General features: G+C 45.9%; 1 protein-coding gene across 4 annotated transcripts in view; it reads left to right on the plus strand.

Annotated features, from left to right (window-relative positions):
- Mrtf (Myocardin-related transcription factor) overlaps positions 1–18,229 on the plus strand; it is a 234,930-nt gene that overhangs the window by 207,583 nt on the left and 9,118 nt on the right. For all 4 annotated transcript variants that reach the window (XM_077670792.1, XM_077670790.1, XM_077670794.1 and 1 more), the window contains 8 exons: positions 907–962; positions 1,084–1,159; positions 2,815–2,976; positions 6,010–6,151; positions 8,722–8,911; positions 9,885–10,109; positions 15,255–15,404; positions 17,628–17,781. In XM_077670792.1, coding sequence (XP_077526918.1) covers positions 907–962; positions 1,084–1,159; positions 2,815–2,976; positions 6,010–6,151; positions 8,722–8,911; positions 9,885–10,109; positions 15,255–15,404; positions 17,628–17,781 — 1,155 coding nt within the window. The remainder of the gene's footprint in view (positions 1–906; positions 963–1,083; positions 1,160–2,814; positions 2,977–6,009; positions 6,152–8,721; positions 8,912–9,884; positions 10,110–15,254; positions 15,405–17,627; positions 17,782–18,229) is intronic.

The following is an 18,229-nucleotide window of genomic DNA, read 5'->3' on the forward strand; positions in this document are numbered from 1 at the left end:
GCTGACCCTTGCAACTGTCCTGCATAAAATAGTACAGTGTTTCCTCCTGCTATGCTGATTTTGTTAGGCACTAGGCGTTGTGACATTATGTTAGCACATGTACATCTATCTACCATCAAATCAAGTAATTACTTGGCCGCTGCTGTCCTTCGCACAACACATGTACACCTGCATACTCACACGCACGCACGCACACACACACACACACACACACACACACACACACACACACACACACACATGTATGCAGTTAGAAGCCAATTTTTGAGGCACAAGGTCACCAGAATATTGCTTTTGTGGAAAGTAAACTATTTTTTGCTTTAAGCTATTTGGCAAAGCACGTGTAATAACATGGGTTGGGTACAAGACATGAGGGGGTGAAGAAGTGTTGTACCGTTGTTGGGCGACACAAATCTGTTTTGTTACCTAATGAATCAATTGATTGCTGATTGGTTGATTTATTGATTGAGTAAATATATTAATAAAAGAATGAATTCCGACTTGCCTTCAAATGTGCATGGCTGCCTAATAAATTGATCGATTGATTGATTTCTTTATTGAATATGAACTGCGTTAGAACGATGGTTTGGGCTAGTTGGTGGTGCATACTGAAATTCGAAACAGCGCAAAAAGATGGGACAAGGAAACACACAGAGCGCCTTGTGTCGTCGTTTCCTTGTCCCGTCTTTTTGCGCTGTTTCGAATTTCAGTTTCAATAAGTATATCAGTGGATGAATGAATTCCAACGTCTTCAAATGTGCACGGTTGACTGACAGATCGATTGATTGATTGATTGACCGATTGGTTGGTTGATTGAATAAATAGACGAATGAATGAGGGAATTGTACCTTGCACATTTGAGTAACTCACTGCTGCTTTTCCACCCCCCACTCCTATGTCACGCAGCTCTCAAGACCTCACCCGCATTCCATGAACAGAGGAAAAACCTCGAAAGGGCCAAGGTCAGTTCCTGAAATTCGCGGGTGCCCGGGGAGGGGTGTTTGAGGGGGCATTAAGCCCTCGCCCCGGTTTCTTGAACAATGCCCCTCACTGTGTTCCTCCGCCTCGTTTCCTTCCACGCAGATGGGGGACTACCTCAAGAACAAAATCCAGCGAAGGCCAGATCGGCAGGAGCTCATACAGCAGCACATTCTTGAAGGTGAGTGCTGCACAGAGCTGAATGGACAAAGAGGAGCGCGCACTTCCCCGATTCGACAACTCGGGCTGCCTTTTCCTGTTCCAGTTTTTTTTTTTTTGTGCGTGTGGTTATTGTTTCTGGTTCCTTTCACGTAAGCTTCCCTGCTTTTTCGAACTGGAGGCGAGCCAAGGGCCGTGTTTGATGGACCTTGGAGGTCACAGAGGCTGCACTTTCACTGAAAGGGCGGCGAATACCGGCGCGGTTAAAAATGGGCCCGCTTCCGTATCGGGCCTGCTTGCTTTTTCTGCAGTCTTATCATTCGAGCCTCCTTTTCTTGAAATTTTATTCATTTTCTTTTTGTCTGCCTCTCTTCCTTCCGATGTTGCAGCGTGGCTTTAGCACCTTCTTATTTTTCTATTGAAAGGCATCTTTCCAAGTTCTAGTTGTGTGACTTGCTTGTGGCTGATCCGTGGTTTTTGTCTTTGAATTCTATTTATGTGCACTGCACCGTATTTCTAGAAATTTTTTTTTTTTTATTTTAGAAATTTGCACCATCAAATACTGCAGTGGCCAATGTTTCCTGCTCTTGAGCAGGTTGGTATTAGCATTTGATTCCGGCAACACTTGCATTTTTGATGGGGGGAAAATATGAATTCACCAGTCGGTAAGATTTTGGCATTGCTTAATTAAAAGTAGGGCAGTTATAATCCCGAGTTCGGTGCAGTGTTTGGTCTGTGAGGGAGGCAATCATCAGAGCTGCTGCGTCTTCAGAACGGAAACCACTGCCGCGGCGGACATATTGACAAACTATCGTGCTTTGCTTTTCTTGGGTCCACAAATCGGCTGTGTTTTTATCGGTGTTAAGCTTATTTGCCCCAGCCCACGGAGCAAGAGTATGTATAGGAGGCCACCAGATACAATTTCACGGTGATAACCGAGGTGAACTAGTACAAAGCTTCGCAGCCGTGATGGCGAAGGTACAGTGTACTAGAAGGTACAGGTGTGTGTGGTGGGGGGGGAAAAAACCAATGGAGAGTGCGGGTCCCTTTTGCGATGAAAAATTTGTATGGAGTGCAGCCGTTCTCCCAGAGAACTCCTGCTGCAGCCAGCGCCACCTACATGTTTTTCAATAAAAGTAAACAATTTTTTGATGGGTTTTATAGAACTTTATATCATGAAACAAAGAAATGAGATTATGTATGGTGATAGATAAGGATTAATTTAACAATCAAAACTTGTGAAAGTAACTGGTAGGCAGCGGCCGCCAGGGGTGCTGCTTCCAACAGGAGTTCCATAGCAGAAATTTTCATCGCAAAAGGGACTCCCCCTAATCGGCCCCGAACGACACACCTCTCTCTACTAGTACACTGTAGCGAAGGCGAGGGTAGAGGCACCTGATGGACGAAATGAGAACGGCCGTAGTTCATTTCGGGGCTGCGCAAGGAAATGCCGATTGCGGTGGCCGCGCAGTTTCTCCTCCTGCGACAGATTCCACTAGCTTAACCCGTGCCAAGCGGTTGTGACATTATCTGGCCGCTCTAGGAAGTGACGTTTCCCCTCCCGTCTTGTTCTTACTGCGTGCCCCTGCTGTGTTAGCTGGTTCTTGGGCGGCGTTCAGATTTTGGCCGGTCTCTGGCCGTCTTGCGGATGCACGAACGCTGTGCGCTGTCGTGCAGACACGACGGTGGACCCGAGCCTGCAGGACAAGCAGCGGCAGTTGAAGAAGGCGCGGCTGGCCGACGGCCTCAACGACCGGCTGTCGCACCGGCCCGGTCCCTTGGAGCTGGTCAAGGGCAACATCCTGCAGACGGACGCCACCTTTGCGCAGGCCGTCAAGGGTGAGTGCGTTGGCTCGAGCATTTATGCCCGGCGGCCTGTGTTTGTGGAGAACATTTTTCGCGGGAGAAAGCGGAGTATAAATGGTTTTTTAATGTGTTGATCTGCTAGAATCGATCCTGCAATTCTTGGGGGGTTGAAAGTCTGCAGGAGCGGCTTTCATCATGTTGCGGATGCGGACAAGATGACGATAAGGAAGGGCAGAGATGGAATTAATTTTCAGCAAAATGTGGCTTTGCAAATTCTGTTCACCCCTAAAATGTGAAATGAAAAGCATAAAAGAATGCATAAATGTAACAAGTACGCATTGGAGTGCAACAGCTTTTTTCTTTTTTTCATATAAGAGAGCAGTAGACTCTTGTTAAGATAAACTTTGGTAGAAATTGATGGTGAAGAGGGAAAAGTAGCTTTACTTTCTTGTAACACACGTTATGGGGAGGGGGGGGGGGGGGGGGGGATTCAGTCCTGTTCAATATTTCACAGTTTTGACTTTTTTGTGTGTGTGTGTGTGTCCGCACCCCCCTGAGCTGTTATACATTCAGACCATTTTCAGATCCCCACCAAGTCCAAAAAACGTATTGGCATTCAGATTAAAGCATATTCAAAAGCAGGGACACATTATATCACCTCTTCAGTCGTGCCCAATTCCACCCCACACAAGTCACTTATGTTCGCTCCATGTCTGCACCAAGTCATCTTCAAGCGTAGGCGATTGTACTTTTTCCTAATGCGATTTCGAAACGAGTTTGGTAACCAGAAGGTGGAAGTATCCAGTTAGTAGGTTTCTTTAGCCTCCCTAGTCAGTCAGGCCGCAGTAGTTTAGGAATTATTGCTTTTAATATTCCATTAAGCGGTACCCAAATTAAAAAGCACCATCAGCAAAGCTGGCATCAATTTGTTAATGTATGGTTCAGACAAAACAGAAAACAGAAAAAAACCTTACCATCTCTTTTTAAATAAAGTTGAGAGAAGCACAAAAGCTTTCTAACATCAAAAGTGCACTGGAAGGGAGTCAAACCCTTCGCTAAAAGCGCGTCCAACCCTCACTGAAAAGGCGTCAATCAATCGTCAAACTTTAAAGGACCCCAGTTGCAAGCAAAGATTGAACCCATGCGATGGTTTTTCCGCAGTAAGCAAACACATCTATGAGCGATCTAAATGTATACCGATCCGATGTACTCCTTTTTATATGATCGATACGTGTATTGTCTTATCTAGAAGCGTTCCTTTTTCGCGATTTTCAAGTAGCCGTTTTGATGCAATGGAAGTCTGGTTTCACGCACGCGCTGTGTCTCCAGAGATCTTGTCAGAGCTTTTCATGCATTAGTTTTTTGAGAGGACGCCATCGTTCCCCTCTGAGAAAGCTTTCGCTTTATAAAAGAGAGCCTTTTGAAAGGCTGACATTTGTGCTGGAGAACTGCGCCGCTGTTTTGATCGGTGACTCAAGGTGCAGCGAAGGCAGCTCGCCAACCTGCCAAACAATCGCGTCGGGTAAAAATAGGAACGCCGGTCTTCTTTATTTCCTCGTCGAGAGCAGCCGGTGGACACGGTCGCGGTATCCGCCATCCATCCAGCATTGGGAAACGACGCATACCTGCGCACAGTTTGAAACTCTTGGGATTCGTGCCAGGCGACAGCTAGGCATTTTAAAAGCCCTTGCAACTGCCATGCAGTCTGCCAGCACTTCTTCGCGGGCACGGGCTACATTGGCTGTGCGGGACACGTGTACGGAGTTTGGACTGAAGCAGCAATTCCGCTGCAGAATCAAAGCAGCCAGAATAGTCATACGGCGAAAACACAGAGCTAAACAAGGACCAAGAAAAAAAAAAAGAATACACTGACACGGGCACTGTATACTTTTCTTTTCTTGGTCCTTATGTAGTGCTGTTTTCTCGCCTTATGATGCCGAGTTAATAGCTATACTGAATGGATTTTTCCTTTATTTCATATTCTGTACCGCTAATGTTCACACGCCCATGCACTCAACCTTGTGTAAGACATTTGTGAAGATTAGTTGCACAATTAGTACTTTGTAGGCTCACATGTTTTCATTTAAAAAAATGGAAGTAATTCTCATTTTCTCACTGAAAGAGGTGTTTTGGAATTGAGTGAGACATGACCAGCTGTGTCCCCATTCGTTGCTATCATATTTCTGTGCTGACACGATCTGGTGATCTCAGCTAGTGACCTGAACGTCAGCTAAATGAACTGATCACTTCTTTCGTTACCTAAACTTCACAGGCCTGACAGGTTTAAATTTTTGATTGCGGTATGAGTCCAGCCCAAGAAAAACAAAAACGCGTTCATGCAAAATCTAAAAGGGCCTCACAAAGGGCAGCTTTCTCCCAGGTCAATCTCCTAAAAGTGCTTCTTGCATTGAAAGAAATTTGTAAAAGTCAGTGGGCACTTACCAATGCTGCTAGGGTTGGCCGCTTTGCAGGCAGCGTAAATTAAAGGGAGTTAATAGAGTCTGACTCTCTTTCTGTTTCGAGTGCAGAGCACTTTAGAGGCTCGCCTTGTCGTCGTAGCTCGCTCGCTGGACCCAAGTAAAGCCACACTGCGTTCCGTCGTAGTGGCTGTTGTCGCGGTGTTACCCATAGGCTTCGAGAGCGAAGTGGTTTACATAGTCATAAGCGTTCAAAACTCGTGAACCGCTGGAACTTGTCATACATCTCCCCGTTGTTTAGTGCAAAGAAAACTGGAGGTACATTTGAGCAAAATATTGTAATTAACCGGCAGCACCTGCGTAAATTTAGTTAGAACGCTGGTTGAGTTGGTTTTTACGATAGTAAGCGAGAAAAAGTGGCAGTGCAACGCCGGCACGTGCGGGAGGAAAAGCAAGCACAAAAAGAACAGAACTCCCGCTGGCGCAGTTTCAGGCAGGGGGTACGCGAGCGCTGCGGAGTTAGGAAATGTGAATTGCATTGAGTGATAGCAGCGAGCGGATAACGGCGCCACAGCCCATTATGGCGAATCCCTGCTCCTTACTTCCTACTGCTTTGACATTGAGTGGAACATCTTTTCTTCACCACCAGAGGGCCAGATCCCCTTCCGACGGACGTGTGAGGGTGAGACGCGGAAGCACCCCGTCCCTCACCACTTCCTCATCGATGAGGACAGTGGTGACTCGCTCGTCCCATCACCCGGGCAGGACTCCAACGACCAGTCGCAGAGCAGGTGAGGCCCCGCCTTTCTGTGCCCACTTCACCGCTGACAAGAGCGGGCCAGCTGTTGGCTGTCGGTGACGTGACGTGTGGCAACCTGAATTCAAATGGACATTTTCAAAGTCATTAAATTTTATCTGCCAAGCTTTTGCTTTGTTATGTATTGTGGGAATGCAAATACTGTAACACTGTTTCATGGTGTGACTCCTTTGAACTTGGAAAAATTCTCTACTCACGCACACGCGAAAAAATTAAATAAATCGTCCTTTAAAAGACATACCTTGGACAGCGCTAACACGACAGGAACTATGCAAGAAGGGCAAACACAGGCACTGACTGTCAAGTAAATTTATTCAAAGAAAACAACATTTATATACACATACATTTGGTCAAGCGCAATGACTGCATACGTCGATAAAAGCAGCTGCAAGATTTTTATTTTTAGTTACAAGATTTAGTTAAGGGGGCAGTTGGGTCTTTGGGGCCGAAAAACGGTAAAAAAAATTCCCTCGCACTTCCCCGAGGGGGAGAGTGTGTAAGTGCGAATGCACGGTTGTTGATTGCGCGATTACGGTGGATATCGTGATCTTGGAGTGGAGAGGAGGCGCCCAACACCCGCAGTCACTGAGCGGAGAGAGGAGGAGGAGAGTAGCGCCCGCCGTTACGGCGAGGGCTACACGAGCGCCCTCACGCGTCGGAATGCGGAGCGCCCGCTACGCGAGCGAGAGCTCTCCCGCCCGAAGTGGAGAGGAGGCGCCCAACACCCGCAGTCACTGAGCGGAGAGAGGAGGAGGAGAGTAGCGCGCGCCCATCTCCCCCCGTTGCTAGGGAAGACGAGGAGGAAGACGAGGAGCGCGCGCACCCGCAGCTGTTGCTATGCGGACTACGGCGGCGGACGATTCAGGCTCGCTTAAGAAGTGCATTCGCACTTAAAAAGCGTTTTCTCAAAAATGTCATTTTTGGCCTCCACGGCCATTTTTCTATCAGTCTATAAATTTCCTCATCAAAAGGAACCATATTTTGTTGTTATTATATTATAATAGCATTTTAAACTGCACTCTACAGCTCAGTAAGCGCAGAATTCGATGGTGAAACGGCACTTTTCTTGCAATGCAAAGCTAGCATTTCATCCTCAGATATCTTGGCACCCAGAGCAGGTACAACTGTAATTCTTTTTGCTTCTGATACCGAAATGTGTGAAGAATACAATGTTGGAAACAAATTTTTCAAATGGAGGCTTTGGAAAATTATTATTGTGTTCAATTGGCACCACCTGCAAGCGATTTCTGGCAGAGCACGGGAGAAGCGCAGTTCCCTGTGTTGTAAAACGACCAAAAATAGCTGAATCAAAAAAGTACTTCCTATGTTGTATTCTTTAGTCATTTGTCTGCCTAGCCACGCGGTAATTGCCATTCTGTATGGAGTGGTTATTTTGTAACTGTGGCCCAAAATAATGGCAATTAATCATTAATCAACTCAAAATATAATCAACTTACAAAAGGTTTAATGTCAGATTTTAAATCAGCACAAAAAACTCTATAACGCAGTGCAGTTTCATTAAAATTGGTTGGTAAATAAAAAAAATAGCTCTAAGACCAGTCTGCCCCCTTAATCATTAGAGCCTGTGTTCGTCCTTCCCTCTTTGTAGTGACTAGAAATAAAAACCATGCAGTTGTTTTTTATCGATGTACACAGTGGTTGCGCATGACCAGATGTATGTGTATATAAATGTTGTCTTCTTTGAATAAATTTAGTTGACAGTTAGCACCTGTGTTCGTCCTTCTGTTGTACTCCCTGTCATGTTAGGGCTGTTCGAGGTATGCAATCGTACCAACTAGCTCAAAAGACATTGCTTAATGCCTGCAAATGTCAGTAAATGATTACTGACACTAAAACAATTTTTTTTGCTGCCCTTATTCAGCTTAGCGCCTTTATTTCTTGACTTTGAGCACACCGCACTGCAGCCTTTCACTACGGTGTGCCTCATAGAGCAAGTGTAGCTTTGGCAACTTAAACTCCCGAGATCTGAATTTTTTAATTTAAAGGCATACAAAAAACTTTGCCGCCAGGCTCTGGCGGTTCTGGACATCCCAAGTCGAGGACCGCGAAGTAGAGCGTAGTTACAACAAATGTTACAAAGATCCAATTTGGGATCATGCGGAATCACAAAATTGTACTACCTAGATGGTTTCAATTCTGTCCTATCCGATGCTGTCTCAACAGAACCAGTCCAAGGAGCCTGAATTAAGTAGCAGTGCTGCCATGTTTTTTACAGCTGTCACATTGGGTGTTACTGTGGATGGCAAACTTTACAGGTGGCAGTCTTTCAAGCATCCGAATGGAACGAAATGCTTTTTTTTATATAGAAATATCCGGTGGAGTGATTTTTTTAGGCTGTTGGATCATTGGGACACTGCTGTTGCGTTGTAGGGCCATTCAAAAATGGCCAACTGGAGACTTACTTCACAATGGCAAGCCAACCCAGAAACGTAGTCACTTGGAGGACTGCATTATAATAACTGTGTAAACGTTTTCCCCACCATGCTAATAACATCCTTGTATTTTTTTTTATTTTTGGTCCAGTTTGCCGTCCATAGACTTGTCAGAGTCGTCATCATCATCGGGGACGCTGCACGATGGCTCTCCAGGCTCAGTCTCCGCGGGCAGCCCACGGGCTTCACCTCCGGTGGCACCGGTCGCGGCACCGGCGGCGCCGGTAGTCCAAGTCGCTGCGGTCACACCGGCGTCTTCCACACTTTGTGCCTCGCATCAGGTGAGGCAGGGTTATCGTTTGCGTCGTCATGCAACCGCAGTGAGGCCGTTCTCTTTGCAGCACTTGAGCTGACCAAGGCAGTGACAACAAAAGAGAAAAGGAAAATATTCCAATGCCCTTGCTTTTGAAACATCTCGTCATCGCTGCATTGCGTATTTTTTGCGTTTCTGTGAACTATGTCTTGTTTTTTGCTTGTTGAGTGTGTTTTGGTGTGGGCAGTGGTGTGGCAGATTGCTGCCAGTTCTTTCATCAAAATCTGTCTAGCTCATTTGTAACAATACCAGCTGGGATGGGGGGGATGGCCTGGCTTGGCGGTGGCTACCGCGAGCAGAAGTGGACCAACAATCCCACGAAGAAGCTAGGAACACGAGACAAGCCATACTGACCAAGCCGATTGCACAGAACGAACTGATGTTTAGTGCTTTTGTAAACATTTGCCAGTCCCGCACAAAACATGAAACTGTCAGCGCCGTGTGGGAGCGCTCCTCTTTTGCTAACATTGTAACAACGGTATATCTGATGTAACAGTGGATTTCATTGACACCATCAGCTTTGCTAATCATTTCTAATGTAACACAAACTGCTTATCGCAGTTCTTTTTCATCATATCGTTGTTGGTGGTAGCCACAGAAAACAGCTGGATAAAGCCACATTAAAAAAAAAAAAAGAATGTTTGAAATTCGGGGAAAAGTGTTAAAGGCACCGTGCATTGTATGCTTGTCTCACTTTTCCATTGTTTGAAAATGTAATTGACGGCTGGAGCAAGCGATTGTTTTAATTAAATGCGTTGCATGCAGATGTGCATCAGGGAAGGCTTGGGGCAGAGGAAACAGAACTAATAAACTATAGATTGCTTATCAGAGGCAGTCAGCATTGTCATCTGCTATGTTATCGATTGCTTTGGGGTCCCTTTTATTGTTTGTGTGCTATCATCGAAGAGGGTGTGACCGCATTGCGTCTTCCCACTTCTCAGCTGCAGCAGCAGGCCGTGGCACCCCTGACGCCGCAGCAGTCGCCGCTGCAGTCGTTCCTCAGCACGGGCGCGACGGTGGTGACGCCGTCGACGACGGTGTTCCTCACGGGCACCGCGGTGGCGCCGGTGCAGCCGCAGCAGGCCGGCGGCGGCAAGGCGGCTCGCAAGAAGTCCAAGTCCAAGGCGCAGCCCAAGGCACGCACCATCAAATTCCACGAGTACAAGGTCCGTTCCTCTCTCTCCCTAATGGCTGCTTCCTTAACCTTCTCTTCTTGCTCCTTACTGGTTCTTACCGAGTTCTCGCCAAGTGTTCAGTAATGAATAAAGGCCATACAAGCCACAGAATGTCGGTCATGTCGCAGACGCAGGCACAGTTCAATCTCGATGTAACTGAGACAGAAATTGGCAAGGTACAGTTGAACCACGTTATAAGGAACACTGATGTAGTGAATTATCTAGCTAACTAAATACGACATTTGGTTGGTCACGCTTCATTTCAATGACACTTATTCTTTTATAACGAAAGTTAAACTGCAAGAGCCACGTGCACTATCGGATATAACGAAGAAATATTTGACCAGTAGATTGAGAAGCTACTCGGGAAAACTTCCAGCATCGGAAACTGCAGAAGTAAAAGTGGCCCCTTTGTTCGTGGACACTGGAAAACTTCATCCTGCTCAGTGCTGTGAATAGCCGGGAGACAAAGGTCCCATCCTCCTTCGAAAAAATAGGAACGCAGGCCTGTTTTATCTAATGGACTTTGTTCAGTTGTAATTTCCTGTTTCATGTTCTGGGTCATTGAGCTTGAAATGCGACAAGGAGAAAGATAAGGGTTACCTTGTTTGTAGTAGGTTTGAATATTAAAATGTGTTTTTGTATTAAGGATTTTTGTAGGAGCCAGATTATCGATTTGGTTGAACGATTTTTTTGCCTCTACTGCTACAATGAATATCAGATATATCGAACTACATTACTGTCCCGATACTACTTCATTATGATGAGGTTCGGCTGTACTTCATTATATTTGAATGCCGTTCAGCCGTAAATGCCGTAAATGTGTGCCCAGCATGCATGAACAATACCAGTTTACTTGCCAGCTGTGAGAACTTGTTCACAGCGGCTTGGGAAGGGCTTTGTGACGTTCCTCTTTTCTTTTTCTTTTTTTTTTTTCTTTTTTTTTTACCTGATTCGCAGCCAAAATTGACATCGCTCTGCATCTGTACAAATGGGGCTGATGCTGGTTTAATTTGTGTACAACCGTAGATGGGCAAACCACTGCTGTACACGTGCATCAGCAAACGGTCGAGTGGTGTGTGCACTTCTGTGTGGGCTGCTTTCGCTTGCATCCTTTGAAGATTATTCAAACACCTAACCCATCGATGTGAAAAAGCAAGATTATGTAAATGGCATGAGTCACTCGAGCTAGCGATAGTTTAGCCTTGAACGTGTTGTGATTAAGCAATGGTCCTTCGGAATAAATTTATTGTCAGTGTAATGCCATGGGCTCCATTGTTTTGAAATTACCGGAACCATTTCTTCTCACATTGAGGTTTAATGTACATTGAGGCTCTGTGTTATGGCAGGTGTGAAAATACGCAAACGCGTTTGCTCCATTATATGAAAGTTTTTTTGCTGTGTTGCAGTGTAGGTTTTTTTACTGTGGGTGCTCAAGCTTGTACCCGTACAAAAAGTGTTGTCAATTATGTTCAAGTGAAGTTGAGGGTTTGACGAAAGCCCGTCTGGTTGGGATACATGTTGAAGTATAAACGGAGACATCGACCAAAGGAAACTGTTAAAAACATTTTAAAAGAAACTTTAACAACAACAAACAAGACGTTTTGGCTGCACTACAGAAGCCTTGTTGCATATGTCGCATGATATATCATTTGAGCGAGAATTGAATAAGCTGCCGGTTGATATGTGGCACATTGTACATGCAGGTATTTGAAAATGGTTATGTCTGAACTCATAGCAAAACTTTTCTGCTCTAAGGAAAGAGTTTAAGAAATAAAAGCTGTCATTTCCGCAAGGTACACTTGTGGTGTCACCGCATAGCATTTGCTCTCAGCTAGCTTTTTTTGTGCATTGCTGGTGCTTCGAAAACTTCAAAAAAGGAGGCAGTGGCTGCAAGGAAGCCAGCATGCGCCTACATAAGTAAGCATCAATAATCATGTACATTTGCATGACAAGCGCTCCTTTTTTTTTAGAAAAATTTTTAGTGTGTTTTTTGGGTGAAAGAGAAGTTGAGAGGAAAAAAGGAAAGGTGTGGAAAAATTTTGAGGTGTGTTCTATGAACTGAACATATCTCCTGTCCGTGTTTGAGTAAAGACTCCAGCATAAGTGCTGATTATCAGATACACTTACCGATGCTGGAAAGTGCACAAGCTGGAAGAAGTAAAAGAAAGGAGTTGATTTAAAAAACGAAATTTTGTATACCTTTTCTCCTCTAGTCTCCTTTTTCCCCAAACACTCTGGGCTGAGGCAAAAGCATCTGTTTGATGGCGACTTGCCGGGGAAAGAAATAACTTCGTACGCGTGAAGTGCACGTCTGCAACAAAGCCGCTCTATCACACACGTTCTAACCCACTTTGTAGGAGCCCCATTATTTTTGTTTGCCACATTCTCACCTCCTCCTCCCATTCCAACCTGAAAAACATGTCCTCATTCCCTGGCCCCCCTGTTTTAGCTCTCGCCTGTTTCATTCTGTAGCTTTTGGCTGTAATATCCTTCAATGAACGTGCGACACCTTTTCATCTCTGTCTAGCCTCCCCCCCCTCTCTCAAATGCCCCACGTGTGGTGCGGGGGTGTTTGTTGTGCGCACGTGTTGCACCCATTTCGACAGGTGTAAGAGGTCGGAGGGTGCGGCGGGGTTTATTTTAAGAGTCGGCCTCTCTTGGCCGCCTCTTGCCGCTTTCTCTCAAGCCCGCGTCGAGACGGAACTCAAAGCCTCATTAAGTGGGCGGCTTAGCGAGAAAGGCGGGGGGAAGATTGATGCGCGTGCAGTTGGGGTCACTGTTCACATGCAATGGCGCATTGGCCGTCTCTCGTGCAAAACACTGTGAAGAAGCGGGATCAAAAGAGCCTTACAACTTTGCTAAGGGGAAGCAATAACGTGTAGTTTCCTTTCTTTCTTTTTCTTCTTCTCCTCCTCCTCCTCCTCCTCCTCCTCCTCCTCCTCCTCCTCCTCCTCCTTCTTCTTCTTCATCATCATCATCATCGAGGGTTGGGTCACTCCTGATCTGCTTGGGTATAAATGTGTCAGATGATTTTTTTTATCTTCCACGTTAGGTAGGTTGCTGTTACGTTTTGTCGGGTGGTTGTTGAAAAGGGCTTTCTAAGCATAGGGACATATAATTGCAAAGAGTTTGCATTTTGTTACGTTTTGTTCCTTGCCACGTTTTGTCGGATGGTGTTGAAAAGGGTTTTGTTAAGCGTAGGGACATCTAATTGCAAAGAGCTTGCATTTTTGGCCACAACTGTGCTAAATTGTTTTTTTTTTTTTTTTTTAACTAGTTTGCTCCGTGTTTGACTTTGGCCTCCCCCCTGCCATTGAAACTGTGTAGGTTTCGAATGATCGGTACCGTGGGGGTTAGAGCTGTTTGTACTGGACTTTCTTGCATTTTTTTGCTGTTAGCCGCACTATTTAAATACCCGACACTAACAGCATAAAGCTAAAGCGGGCGTTTCGCTTTACAAATGGTGTAGCCTAAATAGATTGCGCTTCTTTGTTTGCAAACTGTTCTCGTGGGTGTTTTTTTTTTTTTTCTTCCCCTTTTTTTTTTTGAGGGTGAAATCCTTTCCCCACATTGCACACAACTGTCTCTCAGCCTATTACACGGTGGAGTGAGCCTTTTAAATGTTAGCTCTACCACGAATGAAGCTAACGATTCAAGTGGGTTCTCATCTCTTCGAGAAGGGGGATAACGGGTGTTTCCATTGACCCTTTCAAACACCGGTGCCTGTAAAAACGTCGATGCCCCGCCACGTTTTTCATTACTGCCTCTCTTCGCCTCCCATCCTCTCTGGTCGGCTGGCTCGCTTTGCCGCCTCTTGATTGCGCCGCCGTCGTCTGCCCTCGCTTTTACTCCTGTTGCTTTATTTTCCGCGCCACGTGCTGCGCGCGCGTCTTGACTGTCTGCCAAGTGGGCCTTCACTTGTTGGCATTTCTCGCTCCCCCTCCACCGGCCACTGTCTCACTGGGGCTGGCTTTGTCTCTGGCTCCTGACGGCTTCCCGAGCAGCTGCCGCACGTTTGTCTGGCGTCGCGCCAGCGTCGTCTGAGAGCTGCTGCTGTATTCGCCTGCCTTGCATTTCTCTTCATTTTTTTTTTTTTTTTCCTCACATCCTTTTCTTTTTCTTTCTCTCTCGGTCTCGCTTGTGTTGTCGCTCCTTTATGTCTGTTTGTCTTGTTTCTTTAACTGGTCGGTTAGAGGTGGTGCCTTTCTTTTTTGTGCTCGCTTTCTTTTTTGCGGGCGTTGTTGAAAAGGTCTTAGGTGGCGTTCGGTGATATTTTCTGCATGCCTTCTCAGAGCCCCGACTTTTAATTTAATGATATTCTAGGCTGTGAACTGCACTGTTGTGCATTATTTATGTCCACCCTGGGTAGGGAGTTGTGCTCATTCAGCAAAGGTAGCCACCCACCAACTCTGGTTACCAGGTATAAAGTTATGGATTGTCCACGTTGGAGTTGGCTGATTTAAAATACAAACTTTTTTTTTTTTTTTTTCCAATGGAGCCAAACACTTCCTAACACAGCAAAGCACTTTAACAGAACCGAAACTTGTAAGTGTTCCTATCTAGATGATGATGATTGGATTTGTATGGTGCAAGACTGACTAAAGGCAAATGTCGCCAAAGAAAAAAGTGTTCTCATCCATCCGTGCACATGGAGCCAGTTTTCTGCGTTGCTAGTTTCTAGCCATCTCTTGCAGATGGCACCACTTGTCTATGTTGTGTGGGCTGTGCCTGCTTTTTTGTTGGGAGGTTGGCTGGTGGGAGTATAGCAAGAACCTCAAACCTCCCAGTTGCGAGACAGTCACGTGACTAAAAGTAGGCAGCCCCAACTTCAAGCATGCCATTGGCATTGGTACGCTCAAGGAACGCAAAGATAAACGTGTTGCTGTGTTCAGGAAGAGCAGCAGTAGCAGCAAATAATGCAGCACTAGCACATTGGCAGCCCTTTTCAGGCGGCTACTGTGTTTGTATTATGTCTACGGTAACTTTCTTTTTCTTTTCTATCGTTCTTTCTGTTTTGAGTTAACACATCTAGCATCATCATCTTTAATTGTGTTCACTGCAGAATGAAGGCGTTAAGTTCGCTCGCTTTGACGGTGCTAATCAAGTTCCGGGTTGCCCACTTGACTTTCCCAGGGTCCACCAAGCGCTCAAAAGAACCAGCCAGCCTCGTCAAACTCCTCTGAGTCGTCGTACGAGTTGATGCTTCAGCAGCAGCAGCTGTTCCTCCAGTGGCAACTTGAGTGGCAGCAGAAGTATCCACAGATCATCCTGCCAGCGTCACAGGTGCGTACCGTCGCCGAGTCACCGCTCACGGAGACCACGTGTCGTTGGTGTTCCTGGTATTGGCGCCGTAAGGTGGATGTGGAAGTGGATGTTTCGGATATGAGGCACTAAAGGTAGCTGAAGACAGGAGGGGTGCGTTATGGGTGCTAGGGCGTACGGTAGAACTTGTTGAGCCAGATCTGAAACATGGCGAAACTCAGAAAACGAGTTATTTCTTAGTTTTGCCCTAAGACAACTAAGAAACGGTTTTAAGGCATTGGACCCGCTGCTGTGACTCAGTGGCTAAGGCGTTGTTGAACCTGCATCCCACGGATGCAGGTTCGACTTTTGGCCACGGTGGCTGCTTTTCAAATGGAGGTGGAAAGCGAAAATTCCCACGTGTCGAGAATACCCTGGTGGGAAAAATTAATCGGGAGTCCTTCGCTGCGGCATTCCTCATAGCCCAGGTTTAGCTTCAATGCGTTAAGCCACATAATCTGATTCAGTAAGGCATTGGACGGTTGGATATTTATAGCGCGCACAAATCGTAACTGAAATGAAAACAATCTGCACAACGGACTTGCGTTTCGCTAAGTTTAGGCTCGTTATCATAAATCGTGCAGAGTTAAGCTCTGCGAGTTCGTAAATTTTCTAGATCTATTTATTCTGCCTTTTCGTCACTTCGCTTTCTAACTGCTAATTTTACGGTATGCGGATAAATTTTCGTGTTACAGTGCAGGGATTGATACGGGTGCAATTTGTGTATAGTTAAGCTATGGTTAAACAACAGTTAGTCAACAATCATTACGTATCTGTCTCGTGAACAGCTCCTGAATGCTGCTTCAGCACCTTCTGGGTTCAGTCAGTTTGATAGACCCACCTGTCTCATTTATCCAAAAGTTACTTCTTTTCAACCAGGCTGTTGCTGGTGCAACAATTTATTCTGCCTTACAAAACTTTGTAGCCAACCGTAGCAGTCCCTTGACTATCTTCTCGGAGCTGCCTGGTTACAGTCTACACTTTTGTGTTGCTTTTGCAGTAACATTTCCTCACGCTCACTTGATAAATTGAGAGTCTGACAGGTGTTGAAAGAATCGTGCCATGACACTGATGCGTTTGGCCCACTTTCTCAACCGGTTTGAACCCGAATCCATCAGGCCTGGCACTGTAGACCGCCCGCTTCTTCCCGGAGGATAAGGCGTCTTTGTTTGGTTCAGTTTTGGGGTTGATGCTGGCGTAATTCTGGCCTCCACCCTTTGGTAAAATGCGGCGCGCGTTAGCGCCCCATTTCAGAGCCAGCTCTTCCCTCCAAATTGCCTGCGTTATAAAATAAAAAGAAATTGCAAAGCGTGAGCCAGCTTCACTGGGCGGAAAATGTGGCCTCTTAGATCGAGGCCTTGAGCCCGACCCAGCTTCTGAATTGTGGACACAAAGGGGACCCCTTAATGCTGCGATCTGTCTCTGCTGCTGTTGCTTTCCCCTGGGGCCTTTGAGAATCGGGCACCGTTCCAGGTGCCAGGAAAAAGCTGTGCGGGCACGTTCTGAGTGTGACTGCCACCCCACTCCACGTGGTACACTTTTAGGTGCAAGTACTGTGCGAGTTTTAGGGTTATGGAGGTCGAATGTACACTTTGTAAACAAAACAGACTGAAAAATAAAAGCAAGGGTGGCACATGTTTGCCAGTTTCTTCACACTTGTTCACCAAATAATAATGGTAATGTTTCATGTTTGGGGCGTGCTTGCAGTATTTCTTGTATCAAAGCTGCATCTGCATGCTGGTAGAGTCACCTTGGCTTTATCCTGCAGGATTAGTTCGAACAAGTGGGTTGAGTGTTTTGAAAGACCCTGCTGGCTTATTCTCTCAGAACTGTTTGTAATAATTTTTGCACATACGCCGTGGAGGCATAACTTCAGTATTTTTTCACATAAAAACTCGAAATGTGTATTCAATTGCAAAGGGAATAGCGCATTTCACTTTCAATGAGTGTATCGCTTGTCAAGTCGTTTGTTTTTTTGTGTGACAACACAATAACATACATTGTAGTCTTGCTTTGTATGCTTTGAGGATACATGTGTACTCCTGTATGTGAAATCTGCAAGCCCAGCTGCTCTGGTCTTGGGAGGAGACTGGCAGTATTGCAGATAAATAAATAAATAAATAAATAAATAAATAGCTCTTTTATAGTTGCGCAGGCAAGTGACCCGTATTGACCGGCAGTGGACTTCCGTATTTCCCTTTCCAGAAGCCAGTTGTGTCGGAGGCGTCGCCGGCTCCGGTGCAGCTGACAAGTCCACCGCCGCCTCCCCCGCTCCCACCTACGGTCAGTTCACCGCCTATCGCCATGGCGATCACTCCAGAGCTTCCACGGCAGCGGTCCAAGCTGGAAGACATGAAGGGTGAGTTCGCTTGATGACTTATTTCTCGGGGTATTTTGATGTGGGTTGCAGTGTATATAGTCGACTGTGCCTTGTACCTTTTGCAGAGGACGACATACTCCTATAGATGTAGAACGTGTTGTGCAGTATTCTGTCAAAACTGCCAAATAGTCAAGTGTTCTAAATCTATCGCTGCTCACTCGTTAATCCCACCATGAAGTTCATTTCAAAATTTTGAGTACACTGACTGCAAGGTTTGCAAACTACCGGGAAGGTATTTTCTGGGCCACGCGGAGTTTTTTTATTGTCAAACATCATTTGTGACAGCGTTAGTGCCACATGGGATGTAAAAGCTGTAAAATCTGCTTGTTCTTTGAGATTGTCATGTTGTTGTTGGTGCCTGTAAGTTTGGTTTTGATTTATTGATTGTGGGGTTAAACACGCTGACACTACACAGGCGATGACGCAC

The sequence above is a fragment of the Haemaphysalis longicornis genome, unplaced genomic scaffold (assembly GCF_048455015.1).
Source record: "Haemaphysalis longicornis isolate Haplotype H1 unplaced genomic scaffold, Haemaphysalis longicornis Haplotype H1 scaffold_5, whole genome shotgun sequence".
Lineage (NCBI taxonomy): Eukaryota > Metazoa > Arthropoda > Arachnida > Ixodida > Ixodidae > Haemaphysalis > Haemaphysalis longicornis.